Source organism: Centropristis striata, chromosome 7, assembly GCF_030273125.1.
Source record: "Centropristis striata isolate RG_2023a ecotype Rhode Island chromosome 7, C.striata_1.0, whole genome shotgun sequence".
Lineage (NCBI taxonomy): Eukaryota > Metazoa > Chordata > Actinopteri > Perciformes > Serranidae > Centropristis > Centropristis striata.
This window is the reverse complement of record NC_081523.1, coordinates 30,042,962-30,065,796: the sequence shown is the minus strand read 5'-3', so window position 1 is coordinate 30,065,796 and position 22,835 is coordinate 30,042,962. Positions and strand designations below refer to the sequence as shown.

The following is a 22,835-nucleotide window of genomic DNA, read 5'->3' as shown; positions in this document are numbered from 1 at the left end:
AGCCTTAAAGGAAAATTATGAGGGATATACAACAGAACAAGTGGACCACATAGAACACATTTATGATGTTTTAAAAAAAATACTACCCTAAATGTCAAATATCTGTGATATGACATGAACGTTACATTGGGCGTTTATGGTATTTGTTTATATTTCTTATTTTGAAATTAAAAAAAACGACACATTTTCTGCTTACAGAAACACAAATTTCCCTTTTTCTTTGCATCTCCACAACATTTATCAAAATCGTGACATTAATAGTGTTGTTGAACAACAAATTATTTTTCAGATTTGTTTTTAAGTAACAAAATAATAATAATGACCAAATAACCATTTGCCTTTTTGTTTGCATCTCCATAACATACATCAAAATTGTGACTTTCATTTGTTCAGGAAATATAGTCAGAACAACTTAAATGCAATACAGGACACCTTATTAACGGATTAGAATTGTTAAATGGGTTTAAACTTAGCCCAGTAACAAAAAATAAGCTTTTTGAAATTAGCTACTTTTTCACATTTCTGTTTCCAGTCACAGCCACATTTTGGAGAAGTCACTTCTTGTCACAGTCACATGACCACCACACCAGGGTGTATGTGTCACTTAGGGATTTAATGAGTTAAGGTGAAGCATAAAACTGAATATGGGAGATTCTAGAAGATTTAAAGTGTTTGTTACACAGGTGTCACCATGGGTTCTTATGGGCTAAACATCCGCCTCAACCGACCATCATTAACATCACCTGTCAGACCAGACAAGGTCGATGTGTAATGCAGTAAACCTTTTTCACCGCAGACTTTTTGACTTGTCATACTAGTGAAAGCACAGGTGAATTGATAACCTCAACGACAGTTCAGTTTTCCAGGAAGGTATTCCAGTAAGCCAGCATGCACAATATCATGGAAAGTAACTAAGTACATTTACTCAAGTACTATACTTAATTACAATTATGAGGTACTTGTACTTTACTTCCATTTTAAATTTCCATTTTATGTAACTTTATACTTCTACTCCACTACATTTTTAGGCAAATATTAAACTTTTTATTCCACTACATTTAGCTGACAGCTTTAGTTACTTTACAGGTCTTGATTTAACATAAAATATATGGTCAATTTAAGTGATTAGACTTTTTCAAATTAAATCTAATAAGATTATATGAAGTAATTAAATGAGTCCTGTCTTTACAAAATTAAAACACTGCTTATATGAAAGCAACAATGCAAATAATGTAATAATATATTTAGAATATATATAACAGTCTGAGTGGGTCCATTCTCCATGCCGAGTACTTTTACTGTTGATACTTTTGGTACATTTTAATGTTGATACTTTTTTGTACTTTTACTTGCGTAAGTTTTGAATGCAGCACTTTTACTTGTGGTGGAGTAATTTTGCAGTGTGGTATCTGTAGTTTTACATCAGTAAGGGATCTGAATACTTCTTCATCCACTGCTGAAAAGTCAAAATGCCTGCTATGAAAAAGATATATGCCGAAAGGTCTATGGCACATTTGTATATTGTACAACAGAGATACTGTAGTGGTCACAAACAAAACATTAGTCCCTTTTACAGGAAGATAGCCCTTTTTATACCACTTGTCTGTCTGTATTAAAGTTACTGAGGCATAATGGGGGGACAATTTTGTTTCACCTTTGGGCTTAGTAACGGAGCTGCAACAGAATCAAAAGTGGCAAAGCAGAATTTAGAGTAAGTTAAGAATTTTGTGCTACAGTCCTACATTATCCTCCCTGTCTATCTCTCTCTCTCACACACAACAATCTGTTCAATTCAATTGGTTTTATTGTCATGAAGATCCTTTTAACAATATTTCAGGGTTTGTCTGGTGTAAAAATGTTCAAACTGGTTTGATTTGAATATGAAGATGATATGAAGCCACTATTCTTCTCTTCAGCTCGCCTTGTTAGTGACCTGTCAATCAAAGGTAGCCGCGCCTAAAATCATGATTCTTTATCATCTATTTTCTCTTTAAATGGGGCCATTATTTACACTATTATCATATTGCCTTGAAGAATTTTTTAGACCATAGTCCTAAAAAAATGCTGAGGTAATAAATCAAGTGAGAAGTTTTCTAATTTTGTATTGAAATTATTGGACCCAAATGCTTCTGCACCTGCCGTCAGCGATTTGGGGGGCGCTGTTTCTTAGTAAAGAGAACAGTAAGGAGACCCAGTTAAAATGTATAAATAAATGTATACATGAATAAGTAATAAATAATTAATGATTAATGTGTGATTAACTAAATGAAAGTTGATAGAGCTGATAAGTATAATTATTCAATTAAACAAATTATAATTAATTAGGACATGAATGTATATCATGAATTCTTTTCTAAATTTCCCTTTCCTTTATTCTTCCCTATATCTATTTTTACTGTAAAATAGACAACTTTTCAGAAAAACAGAAACCCTTTTTCAGCTTTGTGAGGGGGCATTTTGTGGCGTCTTCTCTTCTTTTTGTTGTTTTCTTTTTCAACACAAACCACTGCACACACAAAAATTGCATAGTAGGTAAAAAATGCTAAAGGAAATCTAGTTGTAGTCTTGTGAATAGTGACCCTGCAAGATTCACAGTCTTTGTAGAATCTCAGTCTGAGACTAGGCTGTGACTAAAAACTCTAAACACTTGTCTTTAGATGTGAGCAGGTGTGAGCTGATAGTCTTGCAGGAGTCTTTCCAAATCTAGGCAAGTCTTCTGGTGTATAGGTAGCATTAGGCACTTCCTGGTTTGCCACAGACCTGGAGGCTGCAGCTTGCTTTATACCTGCGCTTTACTTTGATTATTGTGAACCCTGCTGTAAAACAGGCCTCTGCAAACAGTTTTATTCCCATATATTGCACATTATATCCCTGGAAAATATTTTCATTTAAATTCTATTGTTATATCTTCAGGTGTGGCTGCTTGCTTTCACAGTCCGTCCATTGTCTTTATCAGCTTATTCAGGTCAGGGTTGCAGGGGTAGTTATTCTGTGGAAAGGTTGCCAGACAGTGACAGGGCTGACACAAAGAGACAATCATTAAAATTCACGTTTACACCTATGGACAGTATATACTCTTACCATTCAGCCTCCTTTTTGCTGAGAATTGGGGGTTGTGGGCTAGGGATGGGGGGGGGGGGGGGGGGGGGGTTGATACGTGTTCATATCACAATTTTCTTTGCTTTTTTTCTCCACAACTCCTTCCACATCTGATTCGCCCTCATCTACCTCGGTAGGTGGCTGTGTTAGAGGGTCTGGCCCTGGTACAGGATTAGCCCTATTTTGAAAAAAATCATAAATTGTTCTTTTCATCATTGTCAAAGAGGAGCTGTGACTTAAAGACCCAAAGACAGCATGATAATATGTATAATTCCTTCATGACGGAGAGAGAGACACACACACTGTCTTTCCTCCTCGTTTTTCAACATAATAAAAATAATATAATATAAGATGTAATATAAGAATAATATGAAAAAAACGGCAAACTTCCTGGTCGTGCTAGTGTCCCTAGTTGTAAAAAAATACTTGCACTGTCTCAAAAACTGGTCGCAAAATGCGAGCATTTGGTCGCAGTCTGGAGCCCTGTCTTGAGGGAGCCATTAATGTCCACATTTTATACGTAAACGTCAAGAGAATTTTTCTTGCTGTTGTGGGCAGTATACCTGTGTTATGAATTTTCATTTTTGGCATGGTTTCTGTCATCACTACCCTTAATAGGCCTCAGAATTTTGAAAAAGGTAATACAAACATGGATATAATGCTGGCCTTTATTTGCACAAGGATTAAGAAGTGTCATCTGCTCCGTTCCTTTAGTAAATGCCAGGCACATATTTAGTTTTCTTCCACTCACCCCTCTGCCCTCCCCTACATTACATTACTTGGTGTGTCTTACAAAACATGTCAGTAGTTGATTTGGCCTGTTTAAGTGTCTTAATATAAGATGTGAAAATCTGCTTTTCATGTCTCACCCACAAAAGGTCTTCTCAGCTCATTTTGGCTAAACTCTGCTAAACTCTATATCTCCAGTTTCAGATAGTATAGTATGTACTTCTTGAGCCAGAACCTTTTGTGGTGGTGTTTGTTTACTGTTTACAAAATGCAAAGTGAGTGAACAGAAGAAAAATCTAAATCAAATCAATATTTGGTGTGACCACCCTTTGCCTTCAAACCAGCATCAATTCTTCTAGGCATTTTTTCACACCTACCTATGACTTTAGCACAGTACTGTATAATAAATATTAATTTGCCGCTGTTGCCAGTAAACTCTCACTACCAGTGGAGTCTGAACGATCATATCAAATAAGGAACTTTCGTATTGCCTTCACTTTTCAGGAACTGCGGTTGGGTGGTTGACGTGACGCTCAATTTTTGTGTTCCCAGTGACAAATATTACTAAAATTTGATAATATTTCATTAAAATTAATGTTTTAATATGCAGTTCATTCTTCTACATCTAATCCATCTGCAAACAATGAGTATCGTTCTTCAACTATGCAAATATTCTGTTTTGAACATGACATTTGTCCACCGGTGCAACTGTACTAGGTAGCATTACTTATCTTAAAACAACTGTAATTTAATGAAAAATTAATCTAAATACATTAAAATACTTGAATGCATGTCATACGAGTGTTTACTTAATGAATCTAGAGGATATAAGTGTTAAGGTCCCTATGTAGAGTTATTATGACACATTACATTTTGTCCGCAAAACTGGTGTCCTCCTGGAGCAACGGCATTATGTAGATATAAAACAGGCATTAATGTGACCACCCCATTACTGAGAGGGGTCCTTCCAGAATCAGGAAGGACAGAAGACATCTCTGGAGCAGGTGGACTGCACACAAGATCAGTTCTGTCTCAAATATTTTCATAATATTACTATTTCCGTGCAGTGTTGGAACTGGTCGTCTTAAGGTAGTCCTTTGGTACAACGCAGTTTAAGTATTGATCTGAATATTTTTATCAATTTACATTGATTGATAATTGAAAATAATGTAAACCTTAACACTGTTACTCAGGATGAAGAATGTCTCTCATATAGCTAGGCCGCAAACTAGCATTGATTTCGAAAATGTCCACTGGTGAAACGCACTGTCCTATAGTACAACATGAAGTCAGTTTCACTTATTTTTTTCCTTTACTCCTATCATAATGAAAATTAACATAGTGAAAGCAAACATGTAAACAAACATTTTTTGTATTACAAGTTTTATTGAAAAATTAGTTTAAATATGCAAAAGAGATATAATCCGAGTCTAAAAAATGAATGGAGGTTAATGGACGGCCGCATTTGGATGGCCCGTCCTACCTGGCTGACGGGAGCTTCTCTGTCCTGCTTGGGGATTTCTTCTCCTCTGTTGCCCCCCTCACCTGTGGGGTCCCTCAGGGCTCTATACTAGGTCCCATCCTCTTCCTATTATATATTTTACCCCTAGGGGACATCCTAGTCAAACATAACATCTCCTTCCACTGCTTTGCAGAACATGTCCAGCTATATCTGCCTCTTAATGTTGATGGGCAGGCTGCACTCCAGCCATTGCTTGATTGTCTGGCTGACATCAGATCATGGATGGGTGCAAACTTCCTCAACCTTAACGAGAGCAACTTTTAATGACTAATTTAAGTAGCTTTTTTGCATTTTCTCTTAACCTCAGAATTTGAGGACAACACAACTCAAACCTTCCTTCCCTGTTTTGTTAAAGCTAGTTTGATTTCCATGTTGAAAGTGAGAGGCTGAGATGAACACCAAGGAAAGGTCTAGGAAGTTTAGGGAGAGGCTGAATGAAGATCCTGAGAGGAAAGAGAACTTCCTGAGAGAGAGACGCAGAAAGTCAATTTGACAATGTTTGATAATTAATTTGACTTTGTACACGACATGGGCATACTAGTACTCTGTTGTCCAATGGTGCAACGGAATGTCCTGTGGTGCAACAAATTGAATTGTGAGTGGAAAAGGTATTTTAATGAAAAATGTATGTAAAAAGTGTGGGATAGTACAATAATGTTATCATCACTATGCAGCTATAAGGATGAAATGAAGATTCCTTGGGTTTTATACCAATTATAATGAACGTAACCCAGGCATTTGGGAGAAGTCTCTATGTGTACATCTTATAGTATATAAATAACATAATTCTGAATTTTTTTGGGGTATGTTTGATGTGGAAATATAATTGGGACAAACTAATATGCCTTTGGCTTATCTATCTTATCTGTCCAACATTCTCTGAATTAAATAATGACATTCTTTATTGTGTTGCACCGGTGGACACATTTTAGGACTACCACACCAAAAAGTGAATAATATGTGAAGAATTAGAAATGGACATATTCAGTTTTGAATTATTCACATATAAGGGAATATAATTATATATCATTTGACATATATTTTTGAATTATTATTTTTTTCACTTTGAATTTGAGTTCACGTCAACCACCCGGTTGCTGTTTGGATGCATGTTTATTTTTTCTCAATGCAGCACTGCCTGATATAAATTTTTTGTTTAAATAATTTCTTTAATGACAATGTATTCACTATTTTATTTGCTTACTACTGTAATGCTATTTATATGACTTCAGCTCACATGTAACTGTTTGTCTTCTTTAAAATGGCTTAGGTGGACAATTACCTCCACCATTTTCAGCTGTCAGATAAGACTTTGATGGATTTGTCAATAAGATTTCGACGAGAAATGGACAAAGGCCTGTGCAGAGACACTAACCCTACAGCTGCTGTCAAGATGCTGCCCACGTTTGTGCTCTCCACTCCTGATGGAACAGGTACTAGAACCCTTTTTCATATAAGAAATGTAAATATAAAATGGGTTCCCTTTATACTTAAAATGATTATGTCTGTAAAGGCTAATACATACTCTCCAAGGACAGAGAAAATTGTTCATTTTCTCGAGGTGGCAAGAACAAGAACAAAGTTCGGGCCAGAACATTTCATAGTGCAGAACTCCTGGGAAGTCATCATATGGCCCTTCCACTGCAGCACATGTCAAATTCAAATTTCTAACCAATCACACAAAAGTTGTTGCACAGATGATGTGTCAAGAACAGATGGCAAATGACAGATCATGACGGCTTGCTTGTGATCGCTCCAATGGTACTCTGGTGCAGACCTTAACAACCGGTTCTGAGACCACTTGCAATAGGGGGTGTTGGGCTTTTTCAAAAAGGACCTTAATGCATCTCGATTGCACTGTAAACGTAATCCGACCAGAATCCGACCCAATTAAAGGAAATGCACCAAAACGCTGAGCAAAAGCTAATTTGTCATTGCAGGATTATCAACATATTGCTCAAAATAACCTTATATTTACCTTGGTGGTAGAAGCAGATGGTGGTAGGAGCACATTAAGGCTCGCTTTCTCTGATTATACAGATCGCATCACATCATATGTGGAAATAATAGATCACGTTTGCGCTTGGTTCCGTGTTGCTTTATTTATTCCCGTGTTTACATTTTTCACCGCCAACTTTTCAACCAATAAGAAAATATAGTGCGAGTAGATTTCTGGCCCTCTATATTCGTACATGCCCCTCTTCAAATCTTTTTTTCAAATTTAGTCCGGTTACATTTCTGCACTGTGAAAGTAAACCAGACTAAATGCAAAACAAACCAAATTTGTACCAATTTCACTCTGATTCAGACAAACCGAATAGAGATCAATTTAATTGTTAATGGGATACTGCCACAGAGAAAATATGATAGCCACTGCCAGCTTTGCTGTATGTTATAGTCAACACAGTTGCATTGTTGCTGTGTTTGCATTGTTGCAGTCAGACTTGTGGATGATGCAAAATCGTCCAGGTAAGATAATTAGGTTCTCAGGTAGCTAATGTCAGCTATCTATAGACAGAGTTCAGGTTCCCATTACTTCTCCGAACCTATTCTTATTAGGGCCACGGGGCAATCGCCCCGAGCACTACTGTTATACTGTGGATTTCTTCTTCTTCCTCTTCCGGACGCAATTTCGTCAGATCGACAGGGCTTTGGTAGCTAAGCAACCAGGTGGCCAGGTGGGGTTGACCAATCAGAGCAGAGCAATCAACGGAATGTTCCGGCACAGTGACAGCAGAGCTGGACAAACTGAAATTTCTGGCCTCGAACAGAAAGCATTTCTGGCAAAACCATAATACCTATCATTGATCCGACTTCACTTTGAGCGTCCTGAGTTCTTCCTGAACGTCTACATATGTTTGTTTTTTTAAGAAAAAATAAAAAATAGCTTTGTTAGAGCGATCTAAAAAAACTGTTACATATCCTTTTTACAGAAATCTCTCTGCGTTTTTAATATGGGAGCCAACAAGAACTGGTAAATGATGAACCATCATCATGCATGACAAGTTTGAGGCAGATTGGACAATGTATGGTCAAGTTATAAGATCTCATGTTTTATGAAAATATGCCATGTCTGTTGAGTTAGAGTTAACTGTTTTCAGTTAAAATGTCTGTGTTGGAGGAGGGGAGGGGGGTGGGGCTTTGGTAGCTAAGCAACCAGGTGGCCAGGTGGAGTCGACCAATCAGAGCAGAGCAATCAACTGAAATCAACTGACAGTTCCGCCACACTGAGTAGCCAGAGGTCGACAAACTGAAAATTCTGGCCTCGAACAGAAAGAACTTTTGGCAAAACCATATAACAAACAACATATCATTGATCCGACTTCACTTTGAGCGTCCTGAGTTCTTCCTCAACGTCTACATATGTTTGTTTTTTTTAAGAAAAATGAAAAAATAGCTTTGTTGGAGCGATCTAAAAAAACTGTTACATACCCTTTTTTCAGAAATCAAATCATAATATGGGAGCCAATGAGGCTGTTAGTGCGTGTTGGTGGCGCATCTGTGCGTCTTACGTCCCAAACTATCACTCTGACAGCTTAACCAGAGGATTGTGAGTGAGTGGACACATTTTCCCACGTTTCTATGTATAAATTATTTCTGTAGAGTGAAATTTGCGGCCTGGAGCGCAGTTTTCAAATATATTTTTTGTCAATTTTTTTTCTCCCTCTACACTCTTGCCATGATGTCACACACTGTGACACGAACATACTAGGAAAAACTAGGAAACAAATTGAAAAAAAAAGTCTAGAAATATCTAGAAAAGCTTTAGAAAAATTTAGAGAAGGATCTAAAACAACCTAGAAGGTGATATTGAAAAACAAATCTAGAGATCTAGAGCTTTTCTAGATTTTTCTTGATTATTATCTAGTTCTTACAAGAGCATTTCTAGATCATTTTCTAGATTTTTTTAGATCCTTTTAATTTTTTTAAATCTTTCTAGATATTTCTAGATTATTTTCTAGATTTTTCTTGATCTTTCTCTAGATTTATCTAAAGCATTTCTAGATTCTAGAAAAAAAAATCTAGAAAACACAGAAAAAGGTCTAGAAATGCTTTCAAAAAATCTAGAGAAGGATCAAGAAAAATCTAGAAAATAATCAAGAAAAATCTAGAAAAGCTCTAGGAAAAACTAGGAAACAAATTGAAAAAAGTCAAGAAATATCTAGAAAAGCTTTAGAAAAATTTAGAGAAGGATCTAGAAAACTCTAGAAAGTGATATTGAAAAAAAACCTAGAGATCTAGAGCTTTTCTAGATTTTTCTAGATTATTTTATAGATTTTTATTAATCCTTATCTAGATTTTTCGAAAGCATTTCTAGATATTTCTAGATTTTTTTCTGGATTTTCTAGATATTTGTTTTCTAGATCATATTCTAGATTTTGAAAAAAAAAATTCTGGATTTTTTTCTAGTTTTTACAAGAGCATTTCTAGATAATTTTCTAGATTTTTCTTGATCTTTCTCTAGATTTTTCTAAAGCATTTCTAGATTCTAGAAGAAAAATCTAGAAAATCCAGAAAAAGATCTAGAAATATCTAGAAATGCTTTCAAAAAATCTAGAGAAGGATCAAGAAAAATCTAGAAAATAATCAAGAAAAATCTAGAAAAGCTCTAGGAAAAACTAGGAAACAAATTGAAAAAAGTCTAGAAATATCTAGAAAAGCTTTAGAAAAATTTAGAGAAGGATCTAGAAAACTCTAGAAAGTGATATTGAAAAAAAACCTAGAGATCTAGAGCTTTTCTAGATTTTTCTAGATTATTTTCTAGATTTTTATTAATCCTTATCTAGATTTTTCGAAAGCATTTCTAGATATTTCTAGATTTTTTTCTGGATTTTCTAGATATTTGTTTTCTAGATCATATTCTAGATTTTGAAAAAAAAAATTCTGGATTTTTTTCTGGTTTTTACAAGAGCATTTCTAGATAATTTTCTAGATTTTTCTTGATCTTTCTCTAGATTTTTCTAAAGCATTTCTAGATTCTAGAAAAAAAATCTAGAAAATCCAGAAAAAGATCTAGAAATATCTAGAAATGCTTTCAAAAAAATCTAGAGAAGGATCAAGAAAAATCTAGAAAATAATCAAGAAAAATCTAGAAAAGCTCTAGGAAAAACTAGGAAACAAATTGAAAAAAGTCTAGAAATATCTAGAAAAGCTTTAGAAAAATTTAGAGAAGGATCAAGAAAACTCTAGAAAGTGATATTGGAAGAAATAAACCTAGAGATCCAGAGCTTTTCTAGATTTTTCTAGATTATTTTATAGATTTTTATTAATCCTTCTCTAGATTTTTCGAAAGCATTTCTAGATATTTCTAGATCTTTTTCTGGATTTTCTAGATATTAGTTTTCTAGATCATATTCTAGATTTTTAAGAAAAATAATTTTCTGGATTTTTTTCCTAGTTTTTACAAGAGCATTTCTAGATAATTTTCTAGATTTTTCTAGATCCTTTTAATTTTTCGAAATCTTTTCTAGATGTTTCTTAATCCTTCTCTAGAGTTTTCGAAAGCATTTCTAGATATTTCTAGATCTTTTTATGGATTTTCTAGATATTTGTTTTCTAGATCATATTCTAGATTAAAAAAATATATTTTTCTGGATTTTTTTCCTAGTTTTTACAAGAGCATTTCTAGATCATTTTCTAGATTTTTCTAGATCCTTTTAATTTTTTGAAATCTTTTCTAGATGTTCATAGATTTTTCTAAAGCATTTCTAGATTCTAGAAAAAAAATCTAGAAAAAGATCTAGAAATATCAAGAAATACTTTAGAAAAATCTAGAGAAGGATCAAGAAAAATAAAAAAAAATAATCAATCTAGAATCTAGAAAAGCTCTCAGAAGAACTAGGAAAAAAAATCTAGAAAAAAGTCGAGGAATATCATTTTTTCTTTTTTTTAAGAAAAATTAAAAGGATCTAGCAAAATCTAGAAGATGACCTCGAAAAAATCTAGAAAAAACAGGAAAAGATCTAGAAATATCAAGAAATGCTTCAGAAAAAAATGAGAAGGATATTAGATATGGCTAAGCAACCAGGTAGCCAGGTGGAGTCGACCAATCAGAGCAGAGCAATCAACTGAAATTAACCGACAGTGGAGACAGTTCTGCCACACTGAGCAGCCAGAGGTTGACAAACTGAAATTTTTGCCAAAAATGCTTTGTTAGAGCGATCTAAAAAAAACTGTTAGATCTCCTTTTTTCAGAAATCTTCCTGCGTTTTTAATATGGGAGCCAATGAGGCAGTTGGTGTGTGTTGGTTGCGCTTTGTGTGTCCCACGCCCAAACTATAACTCTGACATGGAGATGTAACAGTTTTTTTAGATCGCTCTAACAAAGCTACTTTTTAATTTTTCTTTAAAAAAAACGTATGTAGACATTCAGGAAGAACTCACAACGCTCAAAGTGAAGTCGGAGCAATGATCGGTATTATGGTTTTGCCAAAAATGCTTTCTGTCTGAGGCCAGAAATTCCAGCCTGTCAATGTTCCGGGACATTGGCAGGTGTCAGTTAATTCTCTTGATTGCTTTGATCTGATTGTCTTTGATCTTTGATGTGATTACAGTTACAGATACACACACACACACAAGCAATCAATCAATTACAGATACACACACAAGCACGCACACTCCTCACACATGCTTCAAACCCGCGCACGCACGCACACACACACACACACACAGGTAACTTTATGTGATTTTAATTACACACACAAACGCACAGACAGGTAACTTTATGCAATTTTCGTTACACACACAAATGCGCGCTTAAGCGCGCACACTCCTCCAGATACATATTTCGCACGCACGCACGCACACACACACACACATTTTTGAGGAAATTTTCTAGTTAGGGCCCGAGCTGGCAACGACCTGCGAGGTCCCTATTGTATTTCGAATGATTTTTTTTTTTTTCTTCTTCCCAAATGATCGCATTTTTCACTGCCTGAACATACCCCAAAACTCACGAAACTTTAAATATAAGTCACACCTGGCGAAATATTTTATAATCTATTGTCATCCTGAATTTCCACCACTATGTGGCGCTATAATAAAGGAAAGTGCGCTTTGGCTTATAACTCCCACATACTTTATCGCACATTCAAAAAAACTTATATCCACGTGTTCACTGAGTTGTGCTGAATCTCGTGATATCGGCCACACCCATTTTCGCCAGAGTTTTTGGCCGATGACCACTAGGTCACATGAATCATGTGAAGACACACCAAAAAGCCTCTTGGACCCATACCCGAAAACATACAGGAAGTCGGCCATCTTGGATTGAATATCGCACTTGTCATCGTTTTTGCCCATTTCCAGCTCGCATACTTTAACAAACTCCTCCAACAAATTTTATCCAATTGACTTCAAACTTGGTCAGTACCATCACGAGGCCTTTGGGATCAAAAGTTGTATAAATCTTTACCGACAGTCACACTATGTGGGCGTGGCATGGCGCCAAAATATGGCGTCTCGCCATGAAACACGAGACTGTATAACTTGACCATACATTGTCCAATCTGTCCCAAATTTCTCACACATGATGAGGGGCCAGCCCTGGACACACCCACATGTCAATATTGACACACAGTCATAGCGCCCCCTGCTGGCTACAGCAAGTATTATGTTTTACACCTACCCCGAGCACAGTGGTAGGAGACACGCCATTTGGGACGCATAGGGACTGAGCCCACATTGCCACGCCCGATGTGGCCTCCCCCGACGTGCCCTCCCCCGACGTGCCCTCCTCCGACGGCTCCACTCTGCGAGGGCCCGTTCAGTACTGCTTGTTAACTATTATTATTACATTACTCTATTATTATCTGTTGTTTATCCGCCCACTGCAGCGAATGAGGGAAATCTGCCTGTAGTGAAACAGTGTTCTGTTTTAATGACGTTTATAGAAAAGATAATTAATCGATTCATCAAGAAAAATTGTTTTCAGATTTAGCGATTACAAAAACTGTGTGTTACTTGCAGCCCTTTTTCTGATGCAGTATACAGTCAAAAGTGGCAAAAACAACAATGTACCAGCAAAAGGTGGAGATGAAGAGGCTGCAAGCTGTAGTTAGCTCAGCCAGCTCAAATTCTCAATAGCTCCAACCAAATATTGCCAATTGTTATAAACACAAACATACATTTCACACATATATCTTAATGGTAAATAGGGAATTACTCTGATTAAAATTGTAATTCCTTGTATCTGTCTGTTTGGTATATGACATGATGTAGTATGTGAATATATTGTTTGTTTTTGTTTTCAATTCAAAGAGGAAGGTGAATTCTTGGCACTCGATCTTGGCGGATCCAACTTCCGGGTGCTCCTGGTCAAAGTTATGGCTGATGGCAGGCAAGAGGTGGAGATGGAAGATCAGATTTATGACATTCCTGAACACCTCATGAGAGGCTGCGGGTCTGAGGTATGACACACTGCTAATAAATACTGTACACAGCAACAAAATACGGTCTGTCACCTGTGGCCTCAGTGTACTACCAAGCTCAGCTGTGATTCTCGTCAGGAATCAATTTTAAACTCTCATGTATTTAACCTGCTGCAATCAGCTAGAGCTAGAGTTGCCATTCTATTGAACTACAAAAACAGTGTACTCGCGGTCGCAGATTGATGTTACAGGGGGATCTTTTCATTTACAAACGATCTTTAGCACTGTCAGCAGCTTAAGTGAAAAGCCTGCTAACGTTACCAGCATGTTTTCAGCATTAGTGTTTGTTTGAGTTTGATTCCAGCTTGGGCTCTTCTGTGTGGAGTTTGCATGTTCTCCCCGTGTCAGCATGGGCTCTCTCCGGGTCCTCCGACTTCCTTCCACAGTCCAAACACATGGCTTAACTGGTGACTTTAAATTGCCCGTAGTAGTAAATGATGTGTCAGCTCTGTGATAGTCTGGAGAACTGTTTAGGATGTACCCCGCCTCTCGCCCAATGTCAGCTCTCGCCTCACAGCTTTGTGGAGCATGTTCTCCCTTTGTCCCCCCATAACTTAAACTACTTAAAAAAAAAGAAAGGAAATCATAATTGCTGTTTGCTCTTTGTAAGTCTGGTCTTTCCCTGAAGAAATTTGCACATACATGGGCCTATCAGGGTCTGCTTTGTAGATGATGGCGTAAAATGCAGGCTACTGCTGGCCAAACAGTAATGGTGTCTCCCGGAGGAACAAATGGAGCATGTTAGACTTTTGCCGGGTCCAATTGGTAGAACTGTAAAACCATCTCTGACAAAATCATAAGTACATGCTTATGCATACTTATTGTTCATTTTTAATGGGTATTATTGTATCCTTTTCAGCAACAACTGCAGTTATTTTTTTCTGTACCAACGCAAGCCATTCCTCCTTGAGCTGCCATTATTTCACATCTGCCGGTATTTTACCGGCACACACACAGTCATCATCTACAATGCGCCAGTCAGGTTGTCAACTAAGGCACGGCCCATGATTTGCTTGGGTACATTTTCATTTCGTGGAATGTGGGAAAGGCCAGAATGTCACATACAGCCAACAGAATTGATGAGCTCACATGATAGATTATCAGACAGATGTGACAGATACCAGAAGGATCACATCAACAACACCAACCCCTGCTGGTTCTACCTGTGGGTTCACACTGACAACACAAAGTCTGTCCCTGTTGATTATTTTCATTACCAACATTATCAACAGCCTCATCAAATAATGAGGACAAACAAATCTCCAACAACAATAGGCTGAGCTTGGAAACATATCAAGTGGAGCGAGACAGAAATATATCTTGGGCGGCTGAGAGAGAGAGACATTCTCTTCAGAATGTTGGCTATTTGGATCTTTCATTATATGGTTTTTGTCAAACATCTGTAGTTAGATGCTAAAACTACAGTATATTGAACGAGATGCATTATTGCACATGATAAAGACAAAGGACAACCAATTCAGGAAGTAAATACTGAAAATGAAACTCTTCATTTTAAAGTTTGTGGTTAATAATTAAACTGGCCTTCTCTCTTCTGCAGTTATTTGACCACATAGCTGATTGTCTGGCTAACTTCATGGAGAAGTTGGACATAAAGGATAAAAAACTCCCTCTTGGTTTCACCTTCTCTTTTCCTTGTCTGCAGACAAATTTGGATGAGGTAAGTGGTTATTATAACATCATCATTAAGTATTTTAGTAATGTAAGTGAAACTCGATTGTGTTTGTCTAATAGTATACTGCAATTTATTGTGCAGCATGTTTTACCCTGGGCCAAAAAAATAGAAATGTGTGCAGAATTGTCTGTAATAGCGGCTGTTTGATCCATCAAGCCAAGCAGAGATTCTTTGTTTTTGAGATAAAGCATTATACAATCTTCTTAATGAAATCTGCTCAAATATGAGATCCTTTAAATAATAACACAGCAACACGCAATAACGTCTGTTTACAAGAATGTTTATAAAAATGACATATCTGTTGAATGACCTTGCAGCTAACAGTATCCTATTATCTTCTTTGGCGCCTGCTTGGGGTACACTCAACACAAAAGCAATGCCTATGATTGTACAATGTCGAATAGACAAATGACATATAATGTTTCTCTGAGGTAGTGCAAAACAACACACATGTCCTTTTATGTTAAATGACAAACTAACCCCACATCAAAAATAACTATCTCTTCAAATAAATATTGGCTGTAAGCAGCGGTGTACACAGAATGGGTGGAGCATTATCTATTTAAGATTGTAACAATTGTTTATGACTTTCTTGATAAAGGTATAGTGATAATATTTCTGAAAGACTACTTGTTACTAAAGAAATATTTTCCAGTTCTGGTATAACTTTTTCTTCCTGTAAGTCGCTTTGGATGAAATCGTCTGCTAAATGACTAAATGTAAATATAAGGGATGCTGTTGCAGCATTTTCATATTCAGGGGCCACCATTTTTGTTTGAACGAACAGTCACCTCTCTGTATCGTCACAAACATATAGCTGCCAGTAGCTCATTATAGGACGCTGATTGGCCAAAATCAGGTTCTGTGACTTAAACACATTACTTGCAGCCTAGCAAGATGGATTTGTGATCTTGAAATGCCTGGTATCGGTAATATCATCTGCCCTGCAAGCTAACCAAAACATTCGTATGATAAGTAAATTATGATTCTAAGCGAAAGCAGTGTGCAGGATCTTCTTTTCACAAGACTCTTAAAGGTGCAATTAAAATGGCAAGTGCACCAGCAGGATAGGAGCTTATAGACAGCTGTATGTGAATGTTTTATTATGACCGAAGGGATTGTCTGATACAGTTATTTTATCATGCTAAGTTAAAGTATTGCTTTACTCTTGATGTTCGGCATACCTCGTTTTCACAGTGAAATGCACCTGAACTCCATTGTCCTGAAAAGGCTTGCAAGATTTGCTTGCTGTGTCATAGGGGTGTAACACTCCATTGGTCTTGATCAATGTATCGATTCAGTGATCAACAATGGTGGAAATTGAAAACTTCAATACATATCATCTTTTTGAACAAAATACAAATGAGCTTGGCAGATTTGACACCCCTTCTGTGTCACATGCAAATTGGTAACTTTACCTAGTAGTAATTTAGTCATTTTGTATCAATTTGCTGTCTTAGCTTGTCTTTATTTTCTCCCTTGCAGAGTGTTTTGGTGTCTTGGACCAAAGGCTTCAAGTCAAGTGGAGTAGAGGGAAAGGACGTGGTCAACCTTCTGAGGAAATCCATCAAAAAACGAGGGGTAAGTGTACTAAATCTAATTTTATGGTACATTTCGTCATTCATCATTTCCATACATTTCCAAGCATATGTTCAAACTTACAATTACAGAGAGATCTTTAGTTTAGGCTAAGAAATGATACATCAGCCAAAAAACAATACTAGAAACCCATATACACTGAAAACTGAAATATCAATAGCAAAAATACATTCAGACACCAAATTATAGTTTAGCAGACACACCACCAGTCACGTCTGACTCACTTCTTGTCAAAATTGTTTCAGTTGGGAGCAACTGAAATCAGTGGTATTTCAATGTCTGACTTTAAAGGTGGCTCACTTGCATACAAACGACAAAGTCAAAAGTGTCACTGACACCCGGAATCTTTTCCTCCACCTCCTACCAGCCTTCCTACTGATACATTTGCATAATTCTTTACAGGCAAAGTGGCAGCAATCAGCTTTGACCAGCTCACTCTCCACCTGACTCCTATTGCATGTTTCTCTGTATCTCAGCTGGGTGGCACTGAATCAGTTGGTAGCACCTAATTTTCTAGCTTTACACCCCTCTCTGAGAGTGAGGTATTCAAACTGTTGACATGTAGCCGTCCTACTACATGCTCATAGGACCCTATACCAACAAACCTTCTCCCATTCATTAGCCCAACAATCATGCCAGCTATCACACATGTAATAATTGCGTCACTGTCCTCCGGCACTTTTCCCACCGCATTCAAAGCGGGTCGGGTAACACCTCTCAAGAAACCCTCTCTCAACCCTGCTGAAGTCGAGAAGTATCGCCCTGTCTCACTTCATTCTTATCCAAAATTATTGAATGGGTGGTCGCTAAACAACTCTCAGAATTCCTCCTACAGAACAATCTTCTTGATCCAAATCAACCTGGTTTCAAGATCGGTCACTCATAAAGACTCAGCAGAACGGATGTCAATGGAAAGGCATGATAAGGTGTGAATATTTTCAGGAGGCCCGAATTGACACAAAGATGTTTCAGCATGAGTGAGGAATGTTTCAACATGAGCAAAACACATTCTTATTAAACACTCCTCCCCAACAGTTATTGCTTTCCAACTGCGGGCTGCCTGATAGATGTATTAAAAAGTCATTGTATTTTAACTGGGGTCATCAAGCAAACACTTCAGGAGGGTGCCTTCTTCAACAATGTTCATTAGAACAAAGCTGACCCCGGGTAACGAATATGCAGTATTGTATTAAATTAGTACTCAAGGACTGAGCCTGGATGTGCCTGCACCATCATCCAAGTAACCCAGGTAACAAGGTGAGCTGATAACATGAGCCAGAAAGGGTGACCACGGGAGGGGGACGTTACTGATCATGAAGTGCTTCTGAAAACACACAGCTGTAAGAGTTTTCACTGGTCTCAAGAACAATTTAATGGTAAGATGCCAAGGAAACACTCTCAAATAAACATTAAAACAAAGCTGGACTTTTCGTGATGTTGTATGGTCCAAATCTATGACATTTTTACCTGCTTCAATGTAAATGTACATTTTAAACACTGGGGCAGTATTGTATATTAGGTTGATATCTGAGAGTCCAGCAATTGATTTCTCCAAATGAAATGCTCTGAGTTGCCATACTAAAGCTTTACTAAGTGTGTGCTGGTTTTAATGTATACAATTAAATTATATAGTATATAATATCTCATTGCAGGACTTTGATATAGACATTGTGGCTGTGACTAATGACACAGTGGGAACCATGATGACCTGTGGCTACGATGATCATCTCTGTGAAATTGGACTCATTGTGGGTAAGTATAGTCTCACTGATTTTTTTTGCACACATGCCAGTTTGGAGAGCACTTGCAAGTGAAACAATACTCAACTAGTGCTTACAAACCTGACTGATTGCTCTGCTGTGAGAAAGTGCTTGGGTACCCACAAGAAATATATCAAATTAAGAATAAAACACAAGAGATTAAAGGCCCTTGTTACAACCTTAGTTTGATGTATAGGGGACACAGGAAGTAACATACAGAGTAAACCCAAAACTAGGTAGAAAAATGGCTGCTGGGACTCTAGGTTTTACAATGATCATATTTATTTACAGGCAAAAAATAAACGGAGATAAACCAACTAAGCCATACATAAAAAGAAATCAACTACATCATCCGAGTCTCCAAGGCCAAAATAACAAAGGTAACTGGAAAATAAGATTAAGCTAAATCTACCAAACTAAAGAGACAATACTAAGCTTCCCAACTAAGCAAAAACAGGAGAAAAAGAGTTCACAAAAATGGCAGAGAACCCCTACCAGGCTTCCAGACTCTCTACGCAAACAAGTTGTCTCAAAATGTAACTGTAACAAAACACCATTTTTTTTAACAAAGCTGTTCAAGAGCAGCTACAGCTAAAACTACCAGCAGTCAACCAAGCAGGTCAGGGGCAGGAGAGAGAGAGGGATATCACTATGTCTGGAGGTTGATAACAGCTCCCCTGACGAGCAGATCACACAAGTGTGGGTGAACCAGGTATGTAGAGAGGGTCGTGGCAGGACCTGAAACACACAGGCCCTCATTTATCAAACGAGTGTACGACAGAAAGTGAGCGTAAAGTGGGTGTAAGATCATTTCTATGCAAGGCTTGGCATTTATCAGTTTGGACGTGAGCGGAGGGTACGATCAGATCTCACGTCTGGTCTCAGCTCGTGTGCGCAAATTTGAGTCAGATAAAGTCCACTCGTCTGAATCGGAGAGTTGATCGATTGAGACAACATGCTGACATGTCACAGTCGGCTTTGCTGTTAACATAAACAATGGCTCAAATCTATTGAAGTGACCCAGTAAGTGTTGACAGTGTGACAGTGAGGTAGCATGCAAATTACCAGGCACCATGAAGCTGGAGCTGCTAAATGTAATTCAGCCATCTTTGTTTTTCTCATTCCCATCTGAATCCATGTGACATGTTAAAATGTCTTCTGTAAATGATCAAAAATGTCATTGTCCGGTAAAGATTATTTGGTCTTTTTACTTATTCGGCCGAAGTTAGAAGAATGATTTTTATAATTGTTCGGCTTGGGAGAGGGTTACGGCTGTATTGTATTGTGTTACTCAGTAATTGTTAAGCTAACCCTTTCTTCAAGGAACGGGGACCAATGCCTGCTACATGGAGCAGATGAGGAACCTTGAGCTGCTGGACGGTGATGAGGGGCGGATGTGTGTAAATACAGAGTGGGGCGCTTTTGGAGACGATGGCGCTCTGGAGGACCTGCGCACTGACATTGACCGGGAAATAGACGCAGGCTCTCTGAACCCTGGCAAGCAGCTGTGAGTGTCTTACTAGTGTACCACATAAAACATCTATCAGTAGTTGGTTCACCTTACTGAACTGTAGACATACTTATATTAGAGATACCTTTATTTTAAATTTAATTTCTTTGTATTGAAGATATTTTAGTAGACCCTTCATATTGTCTGACCTGTTTCTGTGTTAATTTACTGTTGCTGCTGTTTGCTGTTAATGCAAAGTTTACATACTTAATTCAGCCTATTATACTTTTCACAGCATTATTTTCATCCAGACATAAACACTGTTGTGCCTTAGCTTACTGACAACTCAGTAACTCTTTTTTTTACCCTTTTAATAGACAGATATTTCTTAGTTTTTACTCACATATTCCACCTTATTCAAGGCTATGTTCTTTCTTGCTGTGTTAAGCTGCTGTCAGTGAATCTCAACACTTTAAAAAAAAACCTCTCATTGATCAGACAATATTTTTGATCCTTTTCTGTGTTGGATGCAGGTTTGAGAAGATGATCAGTGGCCTGTACATGGGTGAACTAGTACGTCTCATCCTGGTGAGAATGACCAAAGAGAAGCTGCTGTTCCAGGGCAAGACTACAGCACAGCTCCTCACCACTGGAAGCTTCAACACGAGCTACATCTATGCCATTGAGAATGACAAGTTAGTGTGTGTGTGTGTGTGTGTGTGTGTGTGCGTGCGTGTGCGTGTGTGTGAAAACCCGATGCAGTGATGCTATAGTGGTATTGTAAAAAGCAGACAAATAGTGTTTACCTAGAACTGAGTGAAACGTCTAGTGGTTTGATTAAGTGGATCTAACATCTTATCAGCTGCATGAATGAGATGACTCAACAAACAGGATGTATCCCATGTCCCTTAATTGCATCCATGCTTCCCTCAATTGCATATTTTCCTGTAAGCCAGGTGAGGAGAGAGGAAAAGTAATAAGACACAATAGATGTCCTGTCCTCTGAAGCATCATGTAAAGCGACTTCCGTTTATTGACGGCAGCAGCGGATCACAGCTGTCAGTCGGCTTTAACAGCTGTTTGTGTCTGCACAGACACAGACATGCACTAATAGTAATAAAGAGTTTTCTCTCTGACGAACACCTGGACATGAATAACAAGCTGCATTAGGTATTGATACTGTGAACTGTGTCCTGCTCAGGGGCACGGGAATGCCTTTATATAATTTATGTATTTATTTTTTATTATTTGATATTATTTGCTGTATATATGCTATCCTGATTATAAAATCATTATTTAATATTGAATAAGATTTTGGTGTCCGTTGAACACTGGGAATAACTGAAATTATATAACTCATCATATCCTAAAAATAAAATGTAAAACTCATGAGTGACACACTTGATCTGTTATCTGTCTTCACTCTGGTATGAAACTACAGCGATGTGATGTATAAAATCAGTCCGATCAGCTGCGGCGTCCAATCAATAACCGATATCCAGTACAGGGCGTGTCGACCAGTAAAAGACTTCTACGAAGGTTGCTCTCATGCATTCTCGCTCGTGGTTCCTCCAATATCACTCCTCCATCCTCAGAACACAAGTAAGATAACAGCGCACCAGGCTCAGAGCTGCTGAAAGAAAATGGGTCAAATCCAAACTAGCGAATGACCTCAAAAGCTACCACACGCTTATCCTCCTTCTCAACAAGGGTCACTGCTGCAAAGACCGCTTTTTACAACGACAAAGTCAAAAGTGTCACTGACACCCGGAATCTTTTCTCCACCTTTACAACACTGCTCAACCCTCCACCTCCTTCCCCTCCTACCAGCCTTCCTACTGACACATTTGCATAATTCTTTACAGGCAAAGTGGCAGCAATCAGCAGCCAATTCTTTGACCAGCTCACTCTCCACCTGACTCCTACTACATGTCTTTCTGTATCTCAGCTGGGTGGCACTGAATCAGTTGCTAGCACCTCATTTTCTGGCTTTACACCCCTCTCTGAGAGTGAGGTATTCAGCAGCGGGGGAGCCAGATGTTTTTCACTCGAAGAGTGTAGTGGGTGGGAGGGTTTGTGCACCTGAACAAAGGAGTTCAGATAAGAAGGGGCTGTGCCCATTGCTATTTTGTAGGCAAGAGACAAGGCTTTGAATTTGACGCGTTCTGGATCATCTGCAGAGGCTTGGTGGTGCACGCAGGAAGACCCGCCAGTAGAGAGTTGCAGTCCTCTAAACGCGATAACACAAGGGCCTGAACCAGGAGTTGGGTCGATTGCTCGGTCAGATAGGGTCTGATTTTCCTGATGTTTTACAGGGCGAATTGACAAGATCGGCAATTGAGGACACATGAACATTGAAGGTCAGTTGGTCATCAATCATGACACCCAAGTTTCGTGCAGAGCTGGTGGGACGAGTTGCATTTATCCAAGCTGAAGATTGATAGGCTGATATAAGGTGGGACGGGGTGGGATGATGAGGAGCTCCGTCTTTGAGAGGTTAAGCTGAAAGTGATGTTCTGTCATCCATGTGGATGTCCACAAGGCAAGCAGAGGT

At 38.0% G+C, this 22,835-nt stretch overlaps 1 protein-coding gene across 1 annotated transcript in view; it reads left to right on the top strand.

Annotated features, from left to right (window-relative positions):
* The window catches only part of hk2 (hexokinase 2), a 37,217-nt gene that overhangs the window by 1,066 nt on the left and 13,316 nt on the right, over positions 1-22,835 (top strand). Inside the window, exons 2-8 of the mRNA XM_059336500.1 lie at positions 6,621-6,783; positions 13,610-13,758; positions 15,338-15,457; positions 16,958-17,053; positions 18,724-18,823; positions 20,155-20,338; positions 20,815-20,976. Of these exons, the coding sequence (XP_059192483.1) occupies positions 6,621-6,783; positions 13,610-13,758; positions 15,338-15,457; positions 16,958-17,053; positions 18,724-18,823; positions 20,155-20,338; positions 20,815-20,976 (974 nt within the window). The remainder of the gene's footprint in view (positions 1-6,620; positions 6,784-13,609; positions 13,759-15,337; positions 15,458-16,957; positions 17,054-18,723; positions 18,824-20,154; positions 20,339-20,814; positions 20,977-22,835) is intronic.